Source organism: Prinia subflava, chromosome 9 (genome assembly GCF_021018805.1).
Source record: "Prinia subflava isolate CZ2003 ecotype Zambia chromosome 9, Cam_Psub_1.2, whole genome shotgun sequence".
In the NCBI taxonomy this organism is placed as follows: domain Eukaryota; kingdom Metazoa; phylum Chordata; class Aves; order Passeriformes; family Cisticolidae; genus Prinia; species Prinia subflava.
In genome coordinates this window covers 19,880,435-19,907,343 of record NC_086255.1, presented here as the reverse complement: position 1 = coordinate 19,907,343, position 26,909 = coordinate 19,880,435, and the positions used below count along the sequence as shown (strand labels likewise).

Sequence of the window (26,909 nt, the reverse complement as noted above, 5' to 3'; positions counted from 1 at the left end):
AATAAGTTTTGCTAAACTTCACAATAGAAGTCGTTGATGTGTGTCTCAATGTTTGCAGTGTATTTTGAAATTGTTCATTTGTTTTCTTTCTTCCATTCATGTACTCTGCTATTCTATGCAAAATAACTTTGAGGAATGGTCGCTTCAGGGTACTTGTGTTGATTAGGAAGAATGATAATTACAGCTTGCAGGTGACTTCCATGAAGTCCAAAACTTGTGGGGTTTTGAGATTTCTGTGCTCAGTTAAAAATACAAGAATTAGATTTGAAATGTATGAAATATGTTTGGGCATTCAGGACTGCTGGGTGGTAACACACTAAACTGAAATAATTGTGCATGTTCTTAGCTCTTATCTTTCTGAGGGTTTGCTGCTGATATTGCAGTAATAATGATAGATGGAAACTATAGTTCTTTGAATTTGGTGGTTGTACACTGAAAAAAAAGCAATCAGCTTGTCCAGTGTTTGGGGAAAGGATGATGTACTCTGTACATTTGTAATTTAAAAATTGTATCCAAATGATGTATCTAACCTTCAGGGAAATTGCTTTGTCAGGTGTTTTTTCCAGTCTCTTAATAAATGTCTGCTTTTCTTCTCATGCCAGTGTTTAGAATCTTATATTATACCAGATTTTAGGCAGAAACACATACAGTATTTGTCTAGATGGAAGTGTTGTACAGTTTAATTCTGCTGAGTTTATTTTATTATTGAATATCCAGCAAATACAAATATGATTTCAGCATTCTATGAAGCTATTATGAGGAAAAATAATAAGCAGTTTGCATTACTCATGTCCAGAACTGGACTCGGGGAAGCAGTGCTGCTTTAAAATGGCACATTAAGCACTACCTGCTTTTTGAAACTATTAACATCCTTACTTGGTGTTTCTCAGTAACAATTTTGGAAGTTCATATAAAGTAGTGTATTTTATTGGTTATCCTGTTTTCTCAACAGTGCGTGCTGTACTTATGGGTCCTGAAAATTCTTTACCCAAGCACATTGTTTCTTTTGAGAGGCAACCATGAATGCAGACACCTAACAGAGTATTTTACCTTTAAGCAAGAATGTAAGTACTGTCTAAGAATGTAAAATTAGCTACTTCCAACCTGCTGATCTATAATCTGTCATTGTGCTTGAGAGATGTTTGTCTCTCAGTTAAATTAAAGCATTGCAAACATCTGGAGGTCCCATTGACTTCTGTAAAATTGTTTGCAGTTTAGTGTGGCCTTGAAGTGCAGGAAGAGAGCTGGCTGTAAATGTACATTATAGAGTAAATTTTGGTGTAACAATACTGATGTTGAAGTCCTGGAGAGGAAGAGAATTTTGCTGTAGCCAGGAACACAGAGTAACTTGCTGAGCAGTGCTGTGAAGCTAGAAAAAGTCCCTACTGTGGGGTAATTTTTCCATCTGGAGGTTGATTTCAGCTATACCAGTAAGATAACTCTGGTGATGTGAGCTACCTCTCCATTTGAAGGCTTGTGTAAGTATTGATCCTGTGATAAATGGATCATTTCGCCTGGTAAAACCCTCTTTGATGTAGGTAAAAATGAAGTAATCTATCATCAGTTCTTAGCTTTTCACTGTAAATGAGAATTCACAAATTTCTTAGTAATATTTTATACTGAAGTATGCTATATAGTTGTATAAAATATTAAATAATCCAGTGATTTTTTTAAAAACAGAAGTAGTTTCTTCATGCTTGAGATAAGAGAAGGAGTGAAAACAGTTTATAGTTCTGGAGGAAATATGTCTTAGAAATGTGCTTGCTGTTGAGGTGTTTGGAAATGCTCATTTAAACCCCAAAATACTCATTGTTTGGGGTTTTTTTAAGCACTCACTTTGATATATGTTCTTATAACTATGATCCATTAGATTACTTCATCCATATATTATGGATTTTTAATGATTTCTATTTTCTTTCCTGCAGGTAAAATAAAGTACTCTGAGAGAGTCTATGATGCTTGTATGGAAGCTTTTGATTGTCTCCCTCTTGCTGCTCTCTTAAATCAACAATTTCTTTGTGTTCATGGTGGACTTTCACCAGAAATTAACACACTAGATGACATTAGGAGAGTGAGTATTTTGTGTATTTGAAAATAAGCTGAAATTGAGATATTTGTGTGATGCTATACAAAGTCATCTTTATCAAGCTGTCAGTCTACTTTCTGTTCTTGTCTCTTGTTGAAGTGTAAATCAGGAACTGAAATGTAGGCTAAGCAGTATCATAATTAAAATCTCATGGATTATCTAGTGCATCTTCCATTAGCAGGCTTCAGTGGGACAGCTGGGACTCTTACAAAACACACAAAAAAGAGAGCCCTCAAAATCCTCACATAATTTTTAAGACAGGTAGTACATGTGAAGAGTTTCATATCCAATCAAAAGAATACATTGTATTTCTTTCTAGATAAGAGCTGGTGTTCTCGTGGCTTCCAGGAGAGAACTTGTTGAAATTATTTGTAGTCTTAAAATTTTTTACTATATCTAACATCATATTTCAGTTATTCACAAATGTCTTTGAATTTTTTTTTACTGTCTTAAATATGTGGATTTTAGTTTTGACAAAGTGAGATATTGCAGTATTTAATAGAAATTCACATTGCTCTTTAAAATGGCAAATTTGGTAGGCATTTGAGTAACTGTTGAGGAATATTTCTCACTGTAGTGAATGTGCAGAGTATTTTAGAAAGAATTTAAAAGGTTTTTTTTAAAATTATACACTGGAAACACGAAATAGTGGTGTGCAATTTAAGGGGTAGAAGATTGTGATGACATGAGGTATCTGTTTCTAATAACGTGGTTTCTACGTGTATGGATGGCTTGTCAGGTGGAGATTGTAGCAGATGGGAATTTTCAAAGTCCATTGCTTTCCTTTTTGCATACTCCTTTTAGACTTCTTTAAGTCAACTTAGCTGACGTCTTGACTGCTGCACTTGGAAATCAAAACCATTCCTGTTATGATTAGGAACAGCTAAAATGTAGATGATTTCAGCTTAAATTATACGTAGGTGGTTCTAAGAAAGCTTTGGAATTGTAGGTAAGGATGGAAGAAAAAATGTGGTTTATCCTCATATGGAAGAAGGTACATGGGGGCCTGTTTGTAAAAAGATCTAAATGTCACAGAGAAAGTAAAAGCACGCTCCTAAATTGCTTTTATAGTATATAAAAGTATGTATTGCAGCCTGTTTTGTCTTTTTATCTTAATTAATTACATTTCTCATTTTCTTAGCATTTTCTCCTTTATTTGTACTTTGTTTTTCTTTTTTACCTCTCCCTTTCCTCAAATTTATAGGCCCTCCAGTTGAATCTCCACTTTGAATTCACTGTATTTATTCATTAGGGATTTTTTGTAATGATTGGACCATTTCAAAGCCTCAAATGTCAGTTTATTCACTTACAGATATTACACTGCCTAGCAGAGTGATGTGAGAGGAGGAGAAAATGGTAGAAACAGAGAGGAAGTGTATTTACAAGATCAGTGGTATAAGTGGGAAAATGTGCTGAGGCACATTGCATTGTCAAAGCAAATACGTGTACAGAAATCCAAATGCATTGTGCAGAGAAAGGGAAGTAAGAAAGCAAAGAGATTAAACAGTGCCATTCTCACAAAGCCTTGACACCTCTCACTATACACATGAAAAACTTCTCACTATACACATGAAAAGAAGCATGGTCAAAGCTTTTTGGAAAGTAATATAAAGAAAACATGTTCTAGAAAAACACTTTGGAAAGCCACTGTCGTAACGGGATTGTGTTTCATTTTTCTGATAGTCTCAGTCTTGCAGCTAATCAGGTTTCAAAGTGTCAAGTAAATTTAACTAGAAGGTAATTCTCTTGTCTTTGCCTGTACTTTCAGGTGTGCTTCTGTAACGTTCAAGGCTACATTAGGGTGAAATGTTTATATGTGTATATGAAAATCTGCATTGTATTTTGTTCTGATGAAAAACGTGTTTATAAATGTAAGGCAGTGTTAATAGAACTGTTCCTTGGGCCTTTTCTGTTTTTAAAAGATCATCTGATAACCTGAAAAAGGCACTAGTCAGGGATTTGCAGCAGCTTCAATAGCTACTTTAGAGCTTGGCATGCACTGATATTTTCAATGGATTTAAATTAAATGGGTGATGTGAAATGCTTGTTTTATACCTAGGAAAAGGATCATATACTTGGGGTACAAGTGTGGTGTGTGAAATTACTTCTGTAAGAGCAACCAAGACAATTGTATGATATTCCAGGCCTTCTGGTTTATTAGCAGAAGTTCTTACTAAGGAGAGCTCTTTGCTGCAAGGACATAATTATCAGGAATAAAAGGGAAATCACAGCTCTATAAATAGTGCAGGAATCACCTAAGAACAAAAAGAAAACTTCTGTGCAGGGTACAATTTCTTTTGGATGAAATCTTTCATCAGTATTGACATGCAGGAAGGTGATTAAACGACACAATTTAAATTATTATTTTTGCTGTCATAAATTTACTTCCAGAAGAGGACAGCTATCATACTAGGCATGACAGTGAATCCTAACCAGAAAGGTTGTTCTAGGTGCTTCATATTTCTGCCAAAATGGAAGTTTGTGAAGCAATAATCTGATTTTTATTTTCTGAATATGAATTCCACAAATGTGCTGAATGTTTTGGTAAAGAGTGTCTCTTTCAGACACGTCTATCAACTTAGAGATGATGTTTAGCTGAATTCATTTATACTGCCAAGACTTCTACTGATACAAAATGCCAGGAATTGTGATTTTTAAACCTAGCATTTTAGAAAGAAGGAAGTATCCAGGTAAGATTATGAGGACTCTAAATTAGAAAAACAAAGAATTTTTTCCTCATTTACAGCAGATGGTCGCTCTTTTGTTTAGCTCTTGGTGATACTAAGTCAGCAAATTGCCTTGAAATATATGGCAGCACAACTGAAATCTGTCTTTGTAATACCTTGCTTCCTTTCTGTGGCCTGCTGAAATTTCCTTTTGTTCAGTAATGTGTAAGATGGCTGCCACTCTTCACTGGCCTTCATGTTGTTCTTTAGGCTTTATTAGGTGATAGTTCTCAAGAAAATTAGGACAGATTAATTGAAACTGGTGTCTGTGTGTGAAACTTCTGTGAAGGTCTTTTGCCTCAAAAGTAAAATTGTTTTAATTTGCTGTACCTTAATCTGCCTCTCAGGTTTTGGTACTTCTGTATTGGAACATCCATGTGGAGTATAATGCATGTCACTTTAGTTGTCCTGACTGCACAGTACCTAGAAAATAATTTAGATTCAAATGCTTTACAGTATAATAAAAAATATAGTAATTAGTTCTGTTTCAACACCAGGTGTATTGATTCCTATTCTTGAAAATTGTCTTTCTCAGTTACCTTAACCATATTTAGAAAAATATTGAGGCAGTTTGTATTGCGATTCTGTTTTGTTATAGTCAAACCACATTCAGAAATAGTTAAATCAGTAACAAGTGTTTTGAATTTACTTTTAACTTTCTTGCTGTGCCAATAATAGAGAAGCCCTTAAACTGATTATTCTGATTTGATATATACAGTCTGGGTTGAGTAGCTTGCAGTGATATGTCCTTAAATTTTGAGATGTCTTGAGAACCATGCTAGTTAGTAGATGCCTAGTGAAGAAGAAACTGATCTGGTGTGTATGTAAGTAACTGTATGTAGTGTATGTGCAAGTGTATGTAAGTGTATTTATTTTTTACAAACTGACCTTGCTTTAGGAAATACCTGCATTATTGTTTCAATGCTGTGAGAAATTAGTTTGGGAGAGAGGTGTTAATTGCAGGCAGCCAAAACTTTTATTTTTACTGTCTCTATCCATTTGGCCAAAGTCATAAAGAAAATCTTTGCAGACTAAAGAAAAATTCTTAGAAATGTTTTCTAGACTTTCAGCCTTCTGTATTGCAGGAAACATCAATCAGGAGAGTTGAAACTTCCTTGTGTGAATGCCTCTGTTAGCTTCTGGACCCAAATTTATTGCTGGAGGTTTAGCAACTTGATGGTTTAATCTACAGAAATTCAGGTACTTGCAGAAGTTGATGGACTGACTTCTTCAATCTGGAAGAAATACTCCATACCAGGTTTATCATCCATTATGGGAAATGTTAAACCACAGGATTTCTAATACTGAATAAATTCCAACAACAACTTCAGTAATACCTGCCTTACCAATATCTGGCAGGAATTTGTAAAGATCTGGACCTCTCCACTTATGTTGCAGGTGGCAGCCTCGGGAGCTCTGATTTTCCAGGGCATGAGAGAGTTGGCACTACTGCTGGTTCCATATTTGAATGGATTCCTATGGACCGTTAGACTCAAATTCACCAGGTGCTCACCAAACCTCCCTTCGAGCCTGTCATGAAGAGTTAAGTGTTCTCTAGTACCATCAAAGTCATCTGCTTTGGTATGGGAAGTGAATTCAATAAATGCACTGTCCATCAAAGAACCGTTCCTACATTTCTTGGATAAAATCATCTTGTGAACAAACTCCAGCTACATAAAGACCAAATAAACTTTACATTGAACCTGGGATATCTACTTTCATTTCTGAGACATCACAGATTGATTGCCTGTAACTTACTTGAGCAGGGTATTTTCCCTTTATGTTAACAAATGCACTTTGCTCCTTAACTTCTGCCCCTTTTGACTGTGGTTACTAGGAAAGTTGCAGGCTGCTAAAATAGGTGTTTCAAGTGAAAATTAGTAAAGAAGCAGCAAGAGAGAAAATGCAGACATCTCCCAAAATTATGGCTCATTACATCAGAGATAGAGCTGAAAAAGAAAACTTGTATGAAGAAAAATCTTAGACAGCTGGGCCAGTTGCATCTTCATTACATTGTTAAATGATCCATTATGAAGATGGGTGTTTCAGGGTGGCTTTTTTTTTTTTTTTTTTTTTTTTTTTCTTTTTTTTTTTTTTTTTTCTTTTATTGGGTTGGATTTTTAGGGTTGTTTTGTAAAATATATTTTGTCTCTTCTAGTTGGTGCTAATTATTCATACTTTTCTTCTATAATTCCTGTTTTCTGTACCGTTTCTCTTTTCTAATTCCTGGTAGTGTCTCCAGATTGGTAGATGTGGCATGTGCATGAAAAAGGACCATTTTGTTCCTTGTCTGTATCTTGACCTTGTATTACACATATCCATCAGTCTGGAAGTTATCTCCCTTCTTTTTCAACTAATAAATCTTATTGCTCTTAACAGGTTTCTTTTGGCATGCCTGTGCCTTATTTCATGAGGAGGAGAGGAAAAACTATACAGAAACTACTTCTCTTTGATATGGTTGGGATTTGTTCTAAAAATGCTTGGTATTGATGGATATGTAGGTTAACAAATGTGTAAAACTTAATAATCTAGTATTTAAAGAGTATTTGTGCTGTTGCCTTTTCTTTCTAAACAGTTAGATAGATTCAAAGAGCCTCCAGCCTTTGGACCAATGTGTGACTTATTGTGGTCAGATCCTTCAGAAGATTTTGGAAATGAAAATTCACCAGAGCATTTCAGTCATAATACAGTCAGAGGCTGCTCATACTTTTATAGGTGAGAGTGTGCTATGATCTAGTTGGGTAGTTGGGTCTTTTAGTACTGACTCTTCCTGAATATTTTAAGAGAATATCTTTTACTCATAACTGTTTTCATTTCACAGCTATCCAGCAGTTTGTGAATTTTTGCAAAATAATAATTTGTTGTCAATCATTAGAGCACATGAAGCACAAGATGCAGGGTGAGTACTTTGTATCTTTCAAGAAAATAATCACAATGTAAAATAAAAATTAATTGCTTATTTGCTGTAAGATGTAATATAATTTGTTTGGTTTTGCAGTTATAGAATGTACAGGAAAAGTCAAACTACAGGGTTCCCATCTTTAATAACAATTTTTTCAGCACCTAATTACCTGGATGTCTACAATAATAAAGGTAAGAACTTGTTATTAGTAGTTGTATGTTATAATAAAATAAAACTGACTAGATAATCTAATATCAACAGCTTTTTGCCACTTAAGAAATTAAAGGACAAAAAAATCTATTAATGAAAGTTACAAAGAGCCGTAAATGACAACCTCCTGTAAGAGGAGTACCTCAAAGCATAAGTGTGGTCAGAGATTTCCTTTGTGAAAGTTGTTGCTATTTAGTACTTGTGACTAAATCTACTGGTGTCATCCAGTCAGGCAAGGTTTCCCTGTGCTGTGAGTTTTCACTCCTCTGATTGTCTTTAGTGGGCAAGGAAGGTGGTTTGCATTGTGTGTTGTGGCATCTGAGCATCTTAATTGTCATTAAAATTCCCATAATGGCCACACATGGGAAATCAAGAAAGAGCAAGTAGTGATCAAAATACTGATCACCAGTGGAAATACTAAGAAGGAGGTATACAAGAAACCCGTTTTTGTCCATCCTCTGCTAAGACAGAGTTGAACAGGAGAAGCATGTTTAACAGTGTGGAGAAAGACTTACAAGTGAGAATTACAGAGAAGAGCTTAGCTGTGAATTAGTATTCATAGATAAGAATAAAGTTCAACAATGGAAATTAAAAATAAAGCTTGCTGAAATTCAAGTATGATATTAAAGTGAGGCATTTCAAGTATGTGATGAATGAACCATCTCCAAATTTTCAGTGTTCTTTTGAAACCAACACCTTTTTCTATTAATTACATTGCATTTTCTTCCACCCACCTATAAAGAACCACCCCCAACCCATACCACTTCTGTAGGGTGAATAACTACACAGGAAAATATGAGCTGTTGTTACTTTCACTGATTGCAAAGTAAGGGGGAAGTAAAAATATCTTCAACTGGCTTTTTAAGTTTTTTCACTATCTCTATGGATACTGCATTCATAGAACCCTTTTCACATGAGCTATTCCCAATCTGATGCAAGTGTAAGTATAGAAAAATGTAGTCAACTGCTTGTTTAGCTTTAGAATGCTTCTGTTCTGTCTTTTTTCTTTATGTTTTCTCTTTTCCCTCATCTTCTAGATGTCTGTGGTTTTACACCAGGCTTATAGCATGGGCAGACACATATGAAGAACAAAACCTGAATTTGCATGTACTGAATACATTTCTGTTCTGAGTTAGTTTTGTTAAAGCTACTGAAATTATACCTTTTCAGGATTTTTAAAAATCTTTGTTGATTGTAGACCTAAAGTAGGACAGTACAGACCTATATTGACATGTAACAGTACCTTAAAGTGAAACATACACAGTAAAAATCCAAAGTGCTCCATTAGTTACCTGTCTGTAAATACTGTGAAACAGAGAGTGGAATACCTCTGGGATTATTTAGTCTACAGTATAAATAGAGCCAAGCCTTTGACTTTACATTTGTGGTACACAAAAGTTTTAAACATTCTTTTCAAAAATGTCTGAATTTCATTTTAGCTGCTGTATTAAAATATGAAAACAATGTGATGAATATTCGTCAGTTCAATTGTTCTCCTCATCCTTACTGGCTACCAAATTTTATGGATGTTTTCACATGGTCTTTGCCATTTGTTGGAGAAAAAGGTTAGTAGATGTTTTGCATCAACTAATATCTTTATTCCCCCCAGATTGATGTTGGGAAGGCTTTTGTTTTTTAAAATACATTTACCAGTGAAAGATGAATTGCATTATTTTTCTGTTGTTTTCTTTACTTGTTTAAGTCAAGGTAGTTAGAACTGCACCTAATGTAGCTAAGATGTTAACAGAAATTATCATTTCTTTTGAGGGTGTGCATCTGTATTGTTAAGTAGTATCTTTGAACTGCATTTGAAGTTAATATTTAAATTGTTCATATTCTACAAATGCTAAGTTATATACATTATTAATCCTGTGTAGTTATATCTATAAATTTATATTGAGATGTTTGTGTAAAATGTTAACTTTCCTATATAGATATAACAGATTGACCTTCACTAAAGATAAGTTTTTCAGTTATAATTTTTCTTGTAGAAAAGATAATTTAGCACAGATCCTCCTTTTTTTTTTTTTTTCCCTCTAGAGATCATAACTCTGAATCTAGGACACTGGGGCCCCAAGTAGTCCTCAGTTGACAAGCAACGAGGTTAGAGGCTATTTGGGTCTGTTTAAAATCCTTCCATGACAGAAACTGCTCTTTTCATAAAAAGAGATCTGAAGAACTCTTCAAATTTCTTCGAAAAATTCTTTTTAATTTAGTTTAAATTTAATTCATATAAAATAAATTTAAATAAATTTGAATAAATTTTAGGGTTTTTGGAGTTATGTATGTAAGGGACAGAAAAACCTAGGATTCTAGATTTGCTTATGTTGTCTTTAGTAAGCAGTTAAATGCAAATAGTTTGGGCACTTCTAACTGAGGTTAACCCACTCAACATTTTTTTTAATGTTTAAATGAAGGGACCTGACATTTGAAAGATTTTGTTTGTATCTCTCTTGCCTGATGATGCAGTAGATAATGTTTTCAACAGCAAAGGGTTGATGCTGTGTATTTTGCTTCTGTTGTGTTGCTGGTAATGGCATCCAGCAGCTTATTTCACAGTATTTGAGTGTTTCATTGCCCTGCTCAGTGCTTCAGACTGCTGGTCCTTGCAGGCAGCCTTGCCTTTGGACAAATGCATGCTTCACTTTTGATGAAGGATTTAGTGTCAATATTGTCTGGTCTGCATTGATCAGATCAAAATTATAATAATTTGGTTGGGTTTTTGTTTTACAGTAGACAGTAACTCTTTCCCAAGAATGAAGAATACAACCACAGCAGATAACACAGGCGTTGTATGAATTAGTCATGAATAAATGTAGGCAGCAATTTACAGGGCTTTTAACCAATTGCCTTTTGGATAGGTTTCTGAATACTCTATGTAAAGGAAGGTTTGAATACTTTAAGAAAGAGTCTGATACATGTCAGAAAGATTGAGTGACAGAATAAGAATATTCCTGGAGAAAAAAGATGCACGAACTCATCTCAAAAGGCTTGTATCCACTATGTTGATATATTTAAGGGGAGTTTGAAAAGACAAACTCCCATATTTATATTCCAGTATCTTTTTTGCTTGAGTACTTCTGCTACATGCCTGCAGGTGTCAGGAATAGAATAGCTTTTCCAGTTCAAGACTGAATTTGAGCAGTCATAATCTTTCATATTTAAGTAAAGTTTGCATAAAAACTACTTCAAATACTTCACTTTTCATGTAAAACTACTAATTTACAAGAAAAGTCTTATCTAAAACAACTCCTTGTAAGAGAGGAATGTTCTTCATGTTGTTTGATTGTTTAGTTGTATAATTTTTAGCTGCTTATTTTTTCTGAGCTTTTAAAATTCTGTGACAGCTCATATCAAGAAAAACACTTATTTTGAAATGAGGTTACTGAGCAATGGCTGTGGTGTGAGAAGTTCATTCACTAGAGTAGCTGGTAACTAGCTATATCTTGTGTGCATAGAAATATTTTAAAGTCTACACAGAATGAATTCAAGTTTATTTTTTCCTCTACAGTAACAGAAATGTTGGTGAATGTTTTGAGCATTTGCTCTGATGATGAGCTGATGACAGAGGGCGAAGATCAATTTGACGGTAGGGTTTACTTTAAGATACGTAAAATCTTCCTAGGGTAATAAGTTGTAAACAATAATTAACTTAGACTTGTGGCATTTGAACAAAATTGCCTTCAATTTTTTTTGTAGGAAACAATGCTTTTGGTGGGGCAGAGAAGGGAATTGTGTTTGTGTTTGTGATCAAGAAGTGGTAATAGTAACCTTCAAATCCTCGTATGTGATTTTTATTTAAAACAAACTTCTTGCAAATAATCATATCTGATTTCAGTATAAAACAAACTTTTTGTGGGAAATTCTCCAAATGTCTTGACACTTAAAATTTGAGACATACTAACTTACTTTACTACTATTTAGAAGAAATGTATTATAATACACTAAATTTCTTGATTATTTAGAAGAAATGTATTATAATACACTAAATGTCTTGGTTATTGCTCTTCAATAGCAGCTGATGTAGGAGAAGATCAGATACAATACCTTTTATGGCAAAGTACTGTAAATAAAGTCAGAAATGCAAGTTTAAGTCTGGGTTTGAGTTTAAAGGACAACTTGTATATGTACATTGTATTATGTGTATTCATGTAATGAATTCTAACATCTTTTTGTCTCTTAAACTGTGATACAGCAGATTGTTAAGAGAGGTTTGTAGCATGATGATAAGGAAGCAACATTGACATGAAGACCTAGCATATCACACGTTGGTTTTTTTGGCTTTTTACAGAAGTGCTTAATGTCACAGCTAAACATTTTTCAGACTTGTTCATTTCATCCAGTAACAGAACTGATCTGGTGAATTGTTGTTGATGGGGGAGGAGGAGGAAAACTTTCAGCAGCCTTTGAGGAACGTGAAAGGATCATTTATAAAGACATTAGAGACACAACCCCTTTGAGAGCATTTGATAACTACTGTGTTCAGATTCCATACCAGAATAGTGTTGTGCTCAGCAGCTGGGTGTTTTCCATTGGAGTGTGTTGGTTTTGAGCCACTTCAACTTTGCTGCTATTTAGATGATTGCCAGAAATGTGAAAACGTGGAAGGAGTCTCAAAAGTGATCCTGCCAACAGTCAATTCCTGGTTTTTATTCAAGTACATCTCCTAAACTGAAAGTAAAGCAATTGCACCAAGCAGAGTTAGGTGGCATTCTGAGGCATTAGGATTTGTGTTTGCCAGAGTAGTTGCAGTTGTCAGTTGACTGCACTTGCCCTGTATGTAGTCTCCTAATTTGAATTATTTTATTCTTCTGTCTCCTTTAACAATTTCTTTGCTTGAATCATCTCTTATGCCACCTAGATACTGTCTATGCTTTATCTTTCTGTGTGGTTGGATTTTTTTTTAATTGTTGACTTTCAAGCTTTCACTTGTTATTTGTCAAATTTTAAATAGTCTCAACAATTCCACTTCTTGTTTGATGAATGCATTTTCAAATGTTGCAATTTTCCATTTTATTTTTTTCACATTTCTTCTCCATTCCTTCTTTATTACCACTGCCAAGTTAAATATCTTTTTTTTTTGTCTCACTCACCTTTTTCTCCATCGTTCACTTCCTTTTTTTCTGGACTCTCCATCTGAAGAGCGACTCATATATGGCAATAAAAAAGGTACAGACCAGACAGAGTAGGACTGTTTTGAAATATGACTTCACAGAACCTGACAGTATAAAGTATTAGTGAGAAAATACCTTTCTATTGAGAGTTATTATGTAGTATTTTATGATTATTATTAACCATTTTAATGGGAATTTATAGAGACTTGTGTATTTTGTTATCAGAAGTCATACTTCAAGACATCTGTCTTTCTGTGCATGATTTTTTTTTCCTCCTTTCTTCATTCCTTTTTTGTAGAATTTCATTCTTTTACCTACTTCTAAAATTTTATCTTTGGTCCTGCATGTGTAGGGAGCTTTCAGTTGTCTGTCTTGCTCTTTAATACTTTCCTCATGAGCTATTTTTTTACGGTTGTGCATGGAATGTGTTTATAAAATGTTCCAAAACCTAGTTTGTGTAGTACATTTTGTCTTTTTAAGTGAGATGTCAAAAAAAGTACTTTTTGATTTTCTGTGCTATTTTGAAGATGGCCGGATGCAGATTGTAAAAAGAAGCCTACCTACTAACTTAAATTCATGGTCTGTCACTTACTTTTCAGAAATCACAGGGTAAATAGTTCTGTACAGAGAAATTCTTCTGGCTGCTACTTGCCTAATAATACTTCTTCTCTCTGTATAAATTTGTTGGTTCCAGAGAATGTTTCTAATACTTGGGAACACATTAGATTAGAGACGTTTCCAGCAGTTATGTTTGTGGCATAACATGTCAGCGTTTCAGAATTTGTCTCTTGTGCAGGCATTGGGAGTGGGGAATGGGCAAGTTCTGTGTCATATCTCCAGTAATTTAGGATGTAATCAAGACATTCTTCTGCAAACAGATGCTATTCTCCAAGTAACCAGGATTCAATGGCCACATTAGGGCAGTGCTGCAGCCTGGACTAATGAATTTGGCTTTTTGCTTTGGTTGTGTTGCTTCTGGAGGGCCAGGACAATGAGAGATCATCTTAAAAAAAAAAGAAAAGAAACAACCCCCCAAAGCAACCTTTCTCATTTTAGAGCACAGGGATTAGCAGTGCCTGAAGTCTTTCCAGTTGGCATGTTACAGCTTGGCATCAGTGAAGCCTGCAGATTGATGTAGATAGAAAGAAAATTGAGGAACTTAGAGAAATATTTGATGTCCCCCTTAGCCCTGACCTTTTCAAACTCTAGAAGAGTCTCCTCATTCTGGATTCTCAAGTGGCTATTCAGTAGTGTTCAAAGAGAGAATGCAAAAATTTCTAGAACTTTAGAAGTTAAAACTTCAAGGAAATTATTTTCAGTAAAAATTGAATGTTTCATACTATCCTATTTCAAGTTTTTCCTGAGCCACCTGTTTTGCCACTTTTTTAGTCTGATGTCTGTTAAAATTGTAATTTTGTATAAAAACTCTTTACTCAACAGTTCCTGGCTTTTTCATTTGTTTGTGTGGACTGGCAGGTGTTTGTCATACCCCAAGACTCTGTCATTGTGCTTACAAAGGTTTGCTCTTGTCCCCTTATCTTGTCCTCTTATTTCTTTGTCACTACACCTTTTCTGTCTTGTGTGGTTTTGTTGTTGTTGTTTGCCCTTATATGCTTTATCTTCTGTATTTTATTTGGTTTGGTGTTCAGGGTGGAAAGTGTCCCCACTCTTGTGCCACAGAAGGCTGTGTGTCCTTGCAGCCATGGTCTCAGAGGCGTGGCTGCTGTCCTGAGTGTCTGTGCCCCCACAGAGAGGCCCATGCTAGTGAGCAGGGAGGGGAAACAGCTTCCACAGCTCCCTTTTGGAATGCAAGGAGACAATTTCTGGACATGTAGCTCTTCCTCTGCCCACTTCTGTGGTCCTCTCTTCTGCACTTTTGCAATTTAGTTAGCTGAATTGCCAAATTCTTATTGTGTACCTTCCTCCCAAGACCGAACAACACTGTACATGGGACTTCTGGAATACCTAATGGACCTCTCTGAACTTGTTCACTCTTGGTCCCCTGTGGTTCAATGCACAGGATGACTGAGTCACTCTTACCTTGATGTGAATAATGCTCTCCTTCTCCAGTGGCTGAGGAGAAGTCAGGATTTGGGTTTTGATACCTCTTCATCTGCCTCTACTACTTTAATAAAATTGAGGAGTTGGCAAAGGGAAAGTAAGATGAGGGGAAGGATGACTTTTATACATTGAAACAAACCAGAAACACTTGGTGCGTGAAAGGTGTTTCTGTTTTAAGGTCAAAGCAGGCAAAGGTGGCTCTCCTTCCCAATCACAAGCCTCCTTTCACAGTTTTGTCTTCACTTTCATCTGTTTCAAATGGTATCACTCTGCCTTGTAGAATGTGCAGTATTTACTCCAGATCTTTGGTATTTGTAATTTCTGCAAATGATGCAAACCTAAGATGACATGGAACACAGAAAAGTGGTAAGAAAGGTACCACTACAATTTTTTGCTTGTTTATTTTCTGAGGGGGTTTTCATGGAATTGTGTTTTGGGTAGCTGAAAATCTTTATTTTTTGTGGTTTTAGTATCTCTTTGGCTTCTATATTGGGCTGCTTGCCTACATCTTGATGTGCACACATGTCAATACTAAGATTTAAAGTGTAAAATTTAGGCAAATGAGTTATGATAGTTACTACACTGTAGTGGTGGTAGTTCAGATGCTTACTAGGTTTAGGAGATCATTCTGAACAATCACAACTTTTTTGTGTGTGTTTTGTGGACACAGATGATGGTGGTTTTGCCGGCATTCTGAAGCTCTGGTTTGATAACGTTGTGCCCTGAAGTGTTTGGGTACTGACCTCCTGTGAAGAGTACTGAACTTAAACAGTCGTGTTAAATTTGATGCACTTTAAAATGATGACCCTCTAAATACTTACGAGCTTGAGACTCTTTTTTCTTCTATTGAAAGTAGGTACAGCTGCCGCAAGGAAAGAAATAATCAGAAACAAAATTCGTGCAATTGGCAAGATGGCAAGAGTCTTCTCTGTTCTCAGGTACGTGCATGATTTCTGCATTCCTAAACCCCTGTTACATATGCAAGGTAAACATCTCTGTTTCAGGATAATGAATGCCAGAGATTTTTCAGGGAGACCACTGTGCATCAGAATCTTGTTTGGAATTTTGGTGCACCTTGCTGATGTTGGAATTTTTGGTTAAAGAATATTTTTGAGTTATTTTTGCTACATGTTTCAAGAAATTAGAGAACATGATCTTTAATTTACATGTTTTTTGTCCAGCTGTTAACTAAGAGTATTGGAAAGGCAATACCAGATAGAAAGACTGAAATAAGGGGTGTAATAGAGGAGGTCAGGACTGACTGAAAATTTCTGACATACCAGGAGCTTGAGGAGTAGAGGGGTTTTGTTTCCAGTTTTGGTTTGGTTTTTTTCAGCTATTTAAAAAATACCCTATCTTATTTAAATGCAGAGATTTCATCATCCTATTTACCCAAAATGTCTGGTTTTCCACAGAACATAATTGCTCAAATAGGGGTAGTTTTTTTGAAGTTATTTCCCAAAGTATGGACATCTAAAACAAAATTTGGGATTATTTTATGGTAGTGAGATATGTTCAGTACCCCATGAGGCACTCAGTGCTCATTTCAAAGCCAATGAACCTGCATGTGAATAACTGCTCAGAATTTGGTTCAGAAATAGCCAGCATTTACAACTCCTAGGTGGAGGAAAGACTGGTATGGAATAGAATTATTTTTGCCTTTTAAATTGTTGGAATTTGAATTTACATTAGTCTTGACATGCCTAAAACACAGCAAAACTAGGCTCTCCCTTTCCCCATCCGTTATTTTACACAATGCAAATTGTCATGCGCAGATATTTAAGGTTTTGTTACTTTTTTCACACAGGGAGGAGAGTGAAAGTGTGCTGACACTCAAGGGTTTGACTCCCACTGGAATGTTACCTAGTGGAGTGTTGGCTGGAGGACGACAGACCCTGCAAAGTGGTAATGATGTTATGCAACTTGCTGTGCCTCAGATGGACTGGGGCACATCTCACTCTTTTGCTAACACCACACATAATGCATGCAGGGAGTTTCTTATGCTTTTCAGTTCTTGTCTTAGCGGCTGATACAAGCATAGTGTTATGTGTTAATCAGGCAATGTGAAATGGATACTTAACCAGGGTATAAAACTAAAAGCCAATTAGTTCAGCAGTGTCAGGCTGTGTTTTTCAGACTCTGAGCTTCCTTAGTTTTCAATTTTTCAGGTGGCGTGACCTTACAGATCTCGTATTGAGGCATTTAATCATTACAGATACAAAAATGGCAATGTAATTTTGCATCACTACGTGTGTGCTCTCCATTTAAATGGTTTTATTATAGCAGTGTTAGTATTTTCATTGACAATGTCAAATACATGTTAATATTAACAAACAGCTGCAGACTGCATAGTTCCATATTACACTCCATTGACAGATTGGAATGTGCTACGTTTTGTACCCTGGTAATTAATGCCAAAGTTTGTTCTCTATGTTGTTTGTCAAATGTTCTATGTATAATTGACCTCCCTGAATTGTCCTTGTAACATGCTGTTTCCTTCCTCTGCAGATGTAGCTGCTTTCTTAGATCTGTCTGTCTCTCTCTAGGTATAGATGTATGTCTGTATAAGTGTTAAAATTAAACCACTATCTCAGACACTTGTCTGTCTCTTGATGTAGAAGCAATGTTGTAGCACCTTGTTTTTGAGGTTTGCTGCATTTGCTGCTGCACATTGTCTGTGCATTTTGAACAATAATGTACTTGAAAAATATTCAATCATTTGTTACAAAATCAGTTGAGAATAAAGGGATTGAATTCAAAACTTGTAAATAAATCAAAATAAAAGGGTGTTATTAAGTGTGCATATATTTTTTTTTGCATGAAAATAAAAAGAACTCTATACAAAATATACCTGTAATCTGGCTCATTGAATATTTTGTAAAAGGTTTTCATTCTTTTTTTAGTTTGTTGAATCATTGGATCATATTTTTCACAAGGCCCATAATGATTAACTAGGACTAGGGAGGATGCTATGAGCTCGTACCAAGTGTATTAAAAGAATGAAGTCCATGTTTTGTGTTCACAGTGGTGAATAACTGAAAACACCAATGTGAAACTGGACTTCATATCAGCAGCACTCTTAACAGATTAAAGAAGACTTTTAACATAAAGAAGACTTTTTCTTGGCCACATTCAGGCTTAATAGGAAGTTTAAAACTTCAGTATGGGAACACTGAATTTTATAACTATACTTGTGATATGTGAATACCACTTTTTACACAATCTGTTTTCCAAGAGTAGCTGCTTTTCTCATTTCATGATTTAGACTGTTTATTTGAATTCCTTATATTTTCTATGTAGTTTTTTGAAAGCCTTTCACTACATTTTCTATTAAACTATCAAAGCTGTTTTTTAATAGCTTTGAAACACAAATGTCACATTTTAAATCATTTTTCAGTGGACATATAATGTCTACAAGTAAGTTTATATGTCCAGTGTGTGTATGTGATTGTTTTGTGAATGTCTATAACAAGAAATGGTGTATGTTTCCTAATCCATTCAACTATTCCAAAAGCATCTGTTCTAGCTTTAATTTTCATTGTTTAATAAGAAATTTTATTATGCTTAAAAAATGAGTCTGCATTCCTCTCACTCATTTAACAAATTTTTATCCACGTTGCATTACAAATACCAGAGAGGATCAAACTGACTAGAAAATTTTTTTTACATAAAGCAAATTACTTTCTACCATTACTGAAAATGTGGGACATTTGGAAAGTGCACAAAATCCATTCTGGATTTTTGTGGGTGTGTTTTTTCCTGACTAGAACTTTTGATGGCAATATTCCCTGATGCACTACATTGATGTACCTCATTTGTTTTAGTCATGTTGATTGTTCAAAATAAATCATGCCAGCTGTTAGTTCTTAAACTGAAGTAACTTCTTTTTACTGATAAGCATATTACTGTTTCAGTCTTAAAAGAGTAGTTTTCAAATTATAATGCTCAATTGCAAAGGTAGCAATAAACCAAAAATAAAATAAAACTTCAATAACTGACCATTTTCTAAACCACTGTAATATCAGAGAATTTATGTTCTTGATAAAAATACAGTCACTGATAGTAGTGTAGTAGGATTTCTTACTACAAGTATTTAATTACTGTTTGAAGTATTTTGTACTAGGTTGATCAATATACTATCAACAACCTAAACTAGTTAAGGCTTGCAAAAATAAAAGAACATAATATTAATTGATGTCATTTTTGTTCCCTTAAAAATACACAGAATTGACCAGTATGCCCTAGGTTTTCAGTCCTACAAATGCTCATTTTTCAATGGCACATTGGTTGCTGTTTAATCTATAAGCAGCTTTGAAAGTTTTAAGAAAGTGGAGTGTATATCTCCATTTTTCTAGACAGCTAGGCTGAATTTTTTTTTATCAGGGCAAATAGGTATAGAAATAGGTATATAATAGGTATAGGATAATGTTAATGTGTTAGGATAAAACCAGACTTTGGGAAATCATGTCCTTTGTATATTTCTTAATTTTTTTTAAATGTAAATTTGTTTTTTATTATTTTTGTTGCTTGCATTATAGTACCTGAAATAATAAAGATCATATTAAATACTAATATTGAAAATAAGATTTCCCAGTGACTTATTTTATAAAATGAATTCAATAAAATTACCTTCCAAATTGAGCCAACATCTGCTAACTATGACAAAACACCTAGAGCTTTATTCAGCAACATACTAAACACAAGTCTAAATTAAAAATTGTATGTAATTCCATAGACATCAGTTGAACTGCTGCCCCTGCTATTAGTGATAAAACATTTAAGATAGTTTTTTGTGCTTATGTTGAAACTTGGCAAGGATTTTCTATCACATCCATCCATTAAGTAAAACAAGGGGAGAGCTGAAATTAAGGATGGAAATGCCACTGAAACCTGTTGCTTAAAATCAGCTTTCAGTTGAGAATTTTCAGAGCAAAGATTTCAGCATTACCTGTTAATATGATCCAATATTTATTTGAGGTTTATCAAAATCTACAAAGAATAAATTTTCAATTTAGATATACCTGCAAAAGAGAATCCAACAAAAGGATTTTCCAAATTGAGTCTCTCTAGGTTTTTTAAGTGCTTGTATTTTCCAGTCAGTTTGTTCTTTTATGTCAAGTTGAAAATTATCTTTTTCTTAACTGTGATGAATATTCCAAGGTCTTTTTGGAATAGTAGTACTACAAGTAGTGTGAACTAGGAGTAATTTCTGACATTTGTATTTATGACCAAGCTACATAATTTGCAGAGATAAATCAGTATTCGTGATCTTTTCAGGAAAAGATTGAAAACAAAGACTCCACAGGTAACAGGAAATGGTGGAAAGAGGTGGTTTTTTTACATAGTTTCATATTTGTGTGGCAAATTGGTTATACTTTGAAAGTATGTGTTTGGTGACTTTCTAAAACAATTTTTAAGGTAATTTACTTTTAGAAATAGAGAAAGTTTCTTTCCCTTAAGGTAAACATAAATAACCATCCATTCAAGTGGCTTTTTGATTTAATTCTGGAATTGCCCTTTTCTCTGTAGATTTAAGTGCAGAACTGTTTTAACAGTTTTTTCATTTTTTTTGTTCCATGGAAAGTGCAGTGTATGAAATTCAAAATGCTGCACTTTAGTTAAGTATTTCATGTTATTTTATGAAATTCAATAGTATTTATTGGATACTTAATGCAAGTATCCAAAATTTTTTAGACTATCCCAGTGAAAATTAGAATCTTATGCAACAGTGAGCTTAAAACATGGTGTAGGCACTTCATACATAACATAGTGTAGGCATAGTGTAGGTGATTGGTTTTGTTGGATAGGAAATGAGAAGTAACAAACTTAAATCTCTCTAAAGAAATCTAGTCTCATCTAATGCCCTCTTTTCTTATAGAGATATTTTCCCCAGCAGTGCTTGAATACTCTGCCATGACTTTTGCTGTTAACAGTGTGTATGAAGCACTGCACAAGTAGGTTTACCACTATGTGAGCTACTTTTTGTCAGTATTTTGGAAATTGTGGTGTTAGAGGCATGGGAAATAGTAGAGGAGGTAAGAAGCTGTTACCATAATTGATTTAGCTACCATTAGGTTGTAATAGTAATAACCTTATGTTAAAGTTTTGCCATTGAGAGCTAAAACTATAAGGAAAGATCTTACACATAAGAAATCAAAGCAGTTCTCAGAGTTAGTTAGAAAAACAGCTAGTGAGCTAGATGTTCTTTATATTCACATTAATTCACCCACTAAGGCTTTGTTAAATCCAGACCTCTTCCTGCAGTAGACTTTGTTTTTGATTCAACTAAACAATTTACAAGACTTTGTAAATATGACTCTAGATTTGTCTTCTTTGGCTTAAATGTCACAATTCAGTTCTCAGAGATGCCCATTTTTGCTTAAAATATTGTGAGAAATTGAAGTACTAGTTAAACTCCAGGGAGCTAAAGAGAAAAATAACTTATTATTATTATTAGAATAATAGTGGTAGTGTTACTGTTATAGTGTCCTTCCTGGTAATTTAATGAAGCTCACTAATGCATTTTAATCTTCAGAAATAGTCTCAAATAGATTTTTAGCATTTTTTTAAACCATACCACTACTTAAACATCAGTAGAAGTTTTCTGTTGCTGTCTTAAAAAACCCAAAACAAAAAGCAACCAAAAGTTACAGAAATGTATAGTTAATAGTTATCAGTTCATTAGTATTACTTTGACAGGCTTTTAGTTGATAAACTCTGTTAGTTAAAATTCAGGAAAAGTTTCACTTAGACTTAAAAAACAATCCCCCCAAAACTTAATTGTCATTTTAACTAATTGTAATCTAATCTGGCGTAGCATACTATATTTAATTGATCATTGCCTTTTCTGCTATGCGATATTACACTCTTCATCTTTCTCATTCATTTTGCATGCATCTGCTCACTTCTGTACAGCCACTGTAGAGGCAATTGAGGCTGAAAAAGGTATGATCAGAGTCTTTGCCCTTGGCAGAGATCTGTGGTGTCTGGGAGGGAATTCAAAAGTACTCTGTGTGGGTGTGTTTTATTTTCAACTTGCACAAGCAGAGATGAATCAACTGCATTGATTCATCTGTTTTACATGTAACATTCATTTCTGGCTTTAGGATGATGATTATCTTTAATATTTTAGGGAAATTCTTGGGGGTTTTTGGTATCCTTTTGGTTTTTTTTACAGAATATGCTGTAGGTTTTTGTATAATAGCATGTTGTGATATGTGATGTTGTCTTGAAGTTCTTAAAAATAGAAGTGTTTAGTGTTTTTTTTCTGCATTCAACTGAAGGTTTTGTTTGATTGTGGGGAGGGGATGTTATATGTGGAAGGAGGGTTGTTTATGCATGCTTTTTCTCATAAAACATATATAATGCCTTTGAACATTTTTTTAAACTTTCTGTGATATCTGGTAGTGAAAGACATATAACTTTTTTCCTATAGATTTTGAATATAATATATTGTCCAAATTCTAGTATTTATGAGACATAAATTCAATGGATTATTAGTGCTTCTGTGCTAAATAAGTTGTATATATGTCCTCTGTTAGTGGTATTGAGCAAAATGCCATCAATTTATTTGGTTGAGAGTATTCAGCTAGAGATTGTTTCTTTTCAGAGAGACTTTAGTTTCTTCTTGCTCAGAATTCAATGAAGTGAATGACAAATAGCATAGCCATTGAGAGAGCTGCCTTTGGGGTTTTCAGATTTAGTTGCAAAGCACCATTTAATGACTGTATTCTTTGTTTTTTTAATTAAGGAAGTCAGATCTCCAAAAATATAAACAAGTGCCATATTCTGTTCTCACACACACCTGCAAGAGGTCCTGTTGTTGTGAGTGGAAAGCTATACTTAAACCTCCAAAGAATTATTTCATCCCAAAGACTTCAGTCTTATTATGTGGTCAGCCATTTTCAGGTGTAAATTCAACTACAGACCTCATTCATCAAAATAATCAGTAGCAAAATAATGCCTATTTTCTAGGCTTACTTTAAATACATCTGTATTTAAATGGTACCATTGTTGAACCACAGTGCTAACTTGGTGGTCGTGGTTGTGTCCATTTCCATCATCCACGTGATTAGCACAGTGTGAAGCACATCCTGCAGTTTTGCCTGCATGAAAACTGCAGGATCAGCCATGGGTGCGTGTGCAGGATGTAAATCTGCCACTACTTCTGTAGCCCTTTGCTGCTTTGCCTCCACTGCCCTTGCTGTGCCGCTTAGATCTTACTGACATTGCCCTGAGGATACGGGGGATGTTAAGTGAGCCCCCTGAGCTGGGCAGCAGCAGCACAGCGGTGACAGCTGCCCCACCAGGGACACGCAGAAGCAATCAAGTGGGCTTAAACCCCTTGATTCCTACTCGCAGAATATTTGCCATACTTTGTTCTTTTCGTAATGAACTGAAATTGTGATGGCCGTGAACATTTCAGGAAAGCAGGTTAGAGAATCTTTTAGCAGTACAGTTGCAGGGCCATTAAGTTTCTTTGGCTGATTTTTTTATCTTACTTTAAACATCATTTGTTAGAAAAAGTATATGCTTTCAACTTCTTTTTCCATTACTGACATATCAAATTTGCATTTTGTTAAGCAATACGAGGATTCTCTCCGCAACATAAAATCTGCAGTTTTGAAGAAGCAAAAGGTTTGGATAGGATCAATGAGAGAATGCCACCAAGAAAAGATGCTCTTCAGCAAGATGGTATTAATACTATAAACACAGCAAATGCCAATGGAAACAATGGAACTGGCAACAACAATGCACAGTGACCACATCAGCTTCTGGTTTACTCCCTCATGTCCTGCCTGAGAATTCCTAATTACTGCTTTTTGATGTGACAACAAATGAAATAGGGGGATCGCTTGAAGTGACTACTTAACACGAGGTGGAAAACCATCTGACTTGATCCCACTGAAGAGAGACCATCATGCTTTTGAGACAACAGCCCCTGTCTCACACGGTGACCCAACCTCTGGGAGCGTGTGCCTCACCCTTTCACACAAACATCCAGCACTGGCTGCTGCAGCTGCAGAGAGATCTGGGGAAAGGATCGGACTGTTCTCACTAAAGCACACCTAGACTAGCATCTTACGCTTACCTTGGCAACACTTTTAAGTTTACAAATGGGATTTTTCTTTCAGTAGAGGTAGTTCGTTTGTTTCTTTGTTTGTTTGTTTGTTTTTTAAAATCAGACTTTCAAATACAACCCTAAGAGCTAACTATTTATTAATGGACATTGGTTTCATGATATGTCTTTAAAATTATAGATTAGAATGGTCTTAAAATATCTGAGGCTGCAAAACCTGTATTTTAAATAACAAAAAAAAGCCAAAAAAAATCAGTTGGTCATTCTGTAAAATGCTGACCTCAGGTTTATTCCTTTAGATGTTGCTAATTCTATATTGTATTCACTGTATTTTTTAGTTACAGCTTATCAGAAAATTTCTATGTAGGAATGTTTATTACTTGAACACAGATTTTAAAAAAATATTTAATTTAGAAACTTTTTTGCCCAGCTTTTTCAAGACTTTTCCCCACCTTGAATTTAAAAAAAAATTATATATACTAATTTTAAAAGTAAGAAAAATATGGAAGTGTTAATTTTAAGGTACTTTTAATTGAACTTTGTAAATTGTTTAAGTAAATTTTGATTCATATCAAGTCTGTAAAGCTTGGCATTGTATTTTGTGTATGCATGTTTTCATTTTGCAAATATTTAATATATGCCTATGATGTACATCTATAGGTTACCTAGATGTTATGGGTACTTTTAGTTTATCGTGAGTATTACGGTTGCATAAATAGCTAATAATCACTGGGCTGAATAGCTGCAAGCTTTTTATTATTTTTAAATCTGTAAAGGAAACTGAACCTGTATCAGACATTCTTTTTGTTTAAGCAAAGCAGCGCGTAAGCAATTGCTCTGTTCAACTGCTAAGGCATTAGTGGAAGTGTAAACTTGAGACTGCATGTATTTTGGTATCTACAGGACTGCTTGGTTAAAATAAAAATTGAAGCCCTGTGCTAATTTGTTCACAAATAATGGACTGTACTGATTGCCAGTGTACTTTGTTATATATTTTGACATTTGCTACATGTCCTTCTCATCCCCTGGAACACGACTTGAAATTTATGTCATTAGAGTTCATCTCTTGTTTTTTGGGGTTGTTTTGTTATGTTTTTTGGTTTGGTTTTTTTTTCCATAAATTACAATCTGTACATACCCCTAAGTTGGAATTTTATGCATGTTCCAAACTATTCAAGTATTTTATAAACAGTAGCACACAATAAATTTTGTGCATGAGCTGCGGCTCCTATCACTGTGTATTGGTTTTATTTGGCATACATAAGTCTCATCTGACCTTGCAAATTGTTTAGAAATAGTCTTCAATATTTAAGCCAAAATATTTATTCAAAATATAGCATAAAAGGTCAGATTTAGCTTGTCGAGAATTAGTTGAATGTAAACACCATGTAATTGAAATTTTATTCCTGCTGCTTTTTTTGCTTTTGAGTTCTCTCAGAAATATTTTGTGTGTGGTAAACCAGACATCCACTTTTGGTTTGTACAGGCTTGTCAGAGCAGGGTTAATAGACTCTAGAAAAGACTCTTATGCATAGCTATGTTTCATGTGTTGCTTTGAACTAAAGATTCGACTACTGAAGTGTGTTGGGGCTGCTTTTTGGGCAGAGGGAGAAAATTGTTTTGGCACTCTGTACAGACACACAAATTAGCCTTTTGGCATTTTCTTTTTAAACTAAGGACAAGCTGCTGAACAGGATGAGAATTAAGATAAGTGACACACTGTTGGTAAGGAGAGTTTTAATATTCAATTTTACTTTGTTGCAGATGCATTCTAATTGGAAATTCTTCTCAGAATTTGAGTCCAGAAGATCAAGTTAAAAATGGTAAGTTTTTTGGCTTTTGTATGAAGCACTCCCATCCCTGTGAGCTGTACAGTCTGCATATAGTGTCATATTAGAGCAGAGCAGAAACCTATCACAAAGTACAATTGAAATTTTATGATGAACATGGTGATGGTACCTTTCTTGTTGTAAGTGCTGCTGGAAAATGTCACAACCCCACAAAAAAGTATTTTTCCTGATTTGATACTCAGATCTTGGTTGTGATGAGGATTTTGAGAAGCTGGAATTGTGTATATGAAGAAAATACAATCTTTGTGTGGAAATACCTCACTGTAACTGGAGAGAACTGGTTCTGATACTTGTATGGCAGTGCCCAGCAGCAATGATGTTCACTTCTGGGAGGATTCCCTTGCAGAATCCATTGTCTGTAGTAGTTTTTGCCAGATGTGAAGGCAGATGTGCAGTAAAGGAAAATGCAGTGGGTGGTTGTTGCCTGATTTCTCACACTGTGTTTATCCTGTCACCCTTACCCAGTCAGGTAACTGGGTTGTGCCTGGGGGTGTTCTGTTTGTAAAGTAGGCACTCATTTTTTGCTACTGTGTTTCTGTAAGGTGGAATCTGCAGCTGTCTCTAATTCTTAAATTGTTTGGGAGAAGAAATTATTTCCTTACTCCCAGAAAACTGTAAGTAGTTTGCATTACTTGTTTTATGCTTTCAGCATTTTAAGGAGGGGAAGAAAAAAAGAAGTCACCTGTATGTCCTTAGTTTGTTCTTGGGTAGGGAGGGAAAGCGGCTTGGCTTTGACAGCCAAAGGAGAGAGAAAAGCTGTGAGAGGCATGGCAGGTTCCTGGTTTGAGAGGTGGGCTGGGGTCTGTGACTGCCCCAAGCAGTGTAGCTGTGTGCTGGTGGAACTGAAAAGCAGAAGTACACACCGAGCTGGGTCAGGTTTG

The 26,909-nt window shown here is 35.0% G+C and overlaps 1 protein-coding gene across 10 annotated transcripts in view; it reads left to right on the top strand.

Moving 5' to 3' along the window:
* The window catches only part of PPP3CB (protein phosphatase 3 catalytic subunit beta), a 47,185-nt gene that overhangs the window by 14,372 nt on the left and 5,904 nt on the right, over window positions 1-26,909 (top strand). The window contains exons 4-16 of one of the 10 annotated variants that reach the window (XR_010081324.1): window positions 953-1,064; window positions 1,926-2,071; window positions 7,388-7,527; window positions 7,634-7,711; window positions 7,811-7,905; window positions 9,364-9,489; window positions 11,436-11,513; window positions 15,953-16,037; window positions 16,907-17,004; window positions 22,015-22,044; window positions 23,683-24,238; window positions 25,943-26,001; window positions 26,571-26,642. Coding sequence is in view for 7 of the 10 variants with exons in the window: in XM_063405824.1 (XP_063261894.1) it covers window positions 953-1,064; window positions 1,926-2,071; window positions 7,388-7,527; window positions 7,634-7,711; window positions 7,811-7,905; window positions 9,364-9,489; window positions 11,436-11,513; window positions 15,953-16,037; window positions 16,907-17,004; window positions 22,015-22,044; window positions 23,683-23,861 (1,167 nt within the window). In the remaining 3 variants the exon portion in view is untranslated. Of the gene's footprint in view, window positions 1-952; window positions 1,065-1,925; window positions 2,072-7,387; window positions 7,528-7,633; window positions 7,712-7,810; window positions 7,906-9,363; window positions 9,490-11,435; window positions 11,514-15,952; window positions 16,038-16,906; window positions 17,005-20,376; window positions 20,405-20,977; window positions 21,054-22,014; window positions 22,045-23,682; window positions 25,410-25,942; window positions 26,002-26,570; window positions 26,643-26,909 lie in introns of those variants that run through there. The other 9 variants (XR_010081325.1, XM_063405828.1, XR_010081326.1 and 6 more) reach the window with 9 other exon arrangements.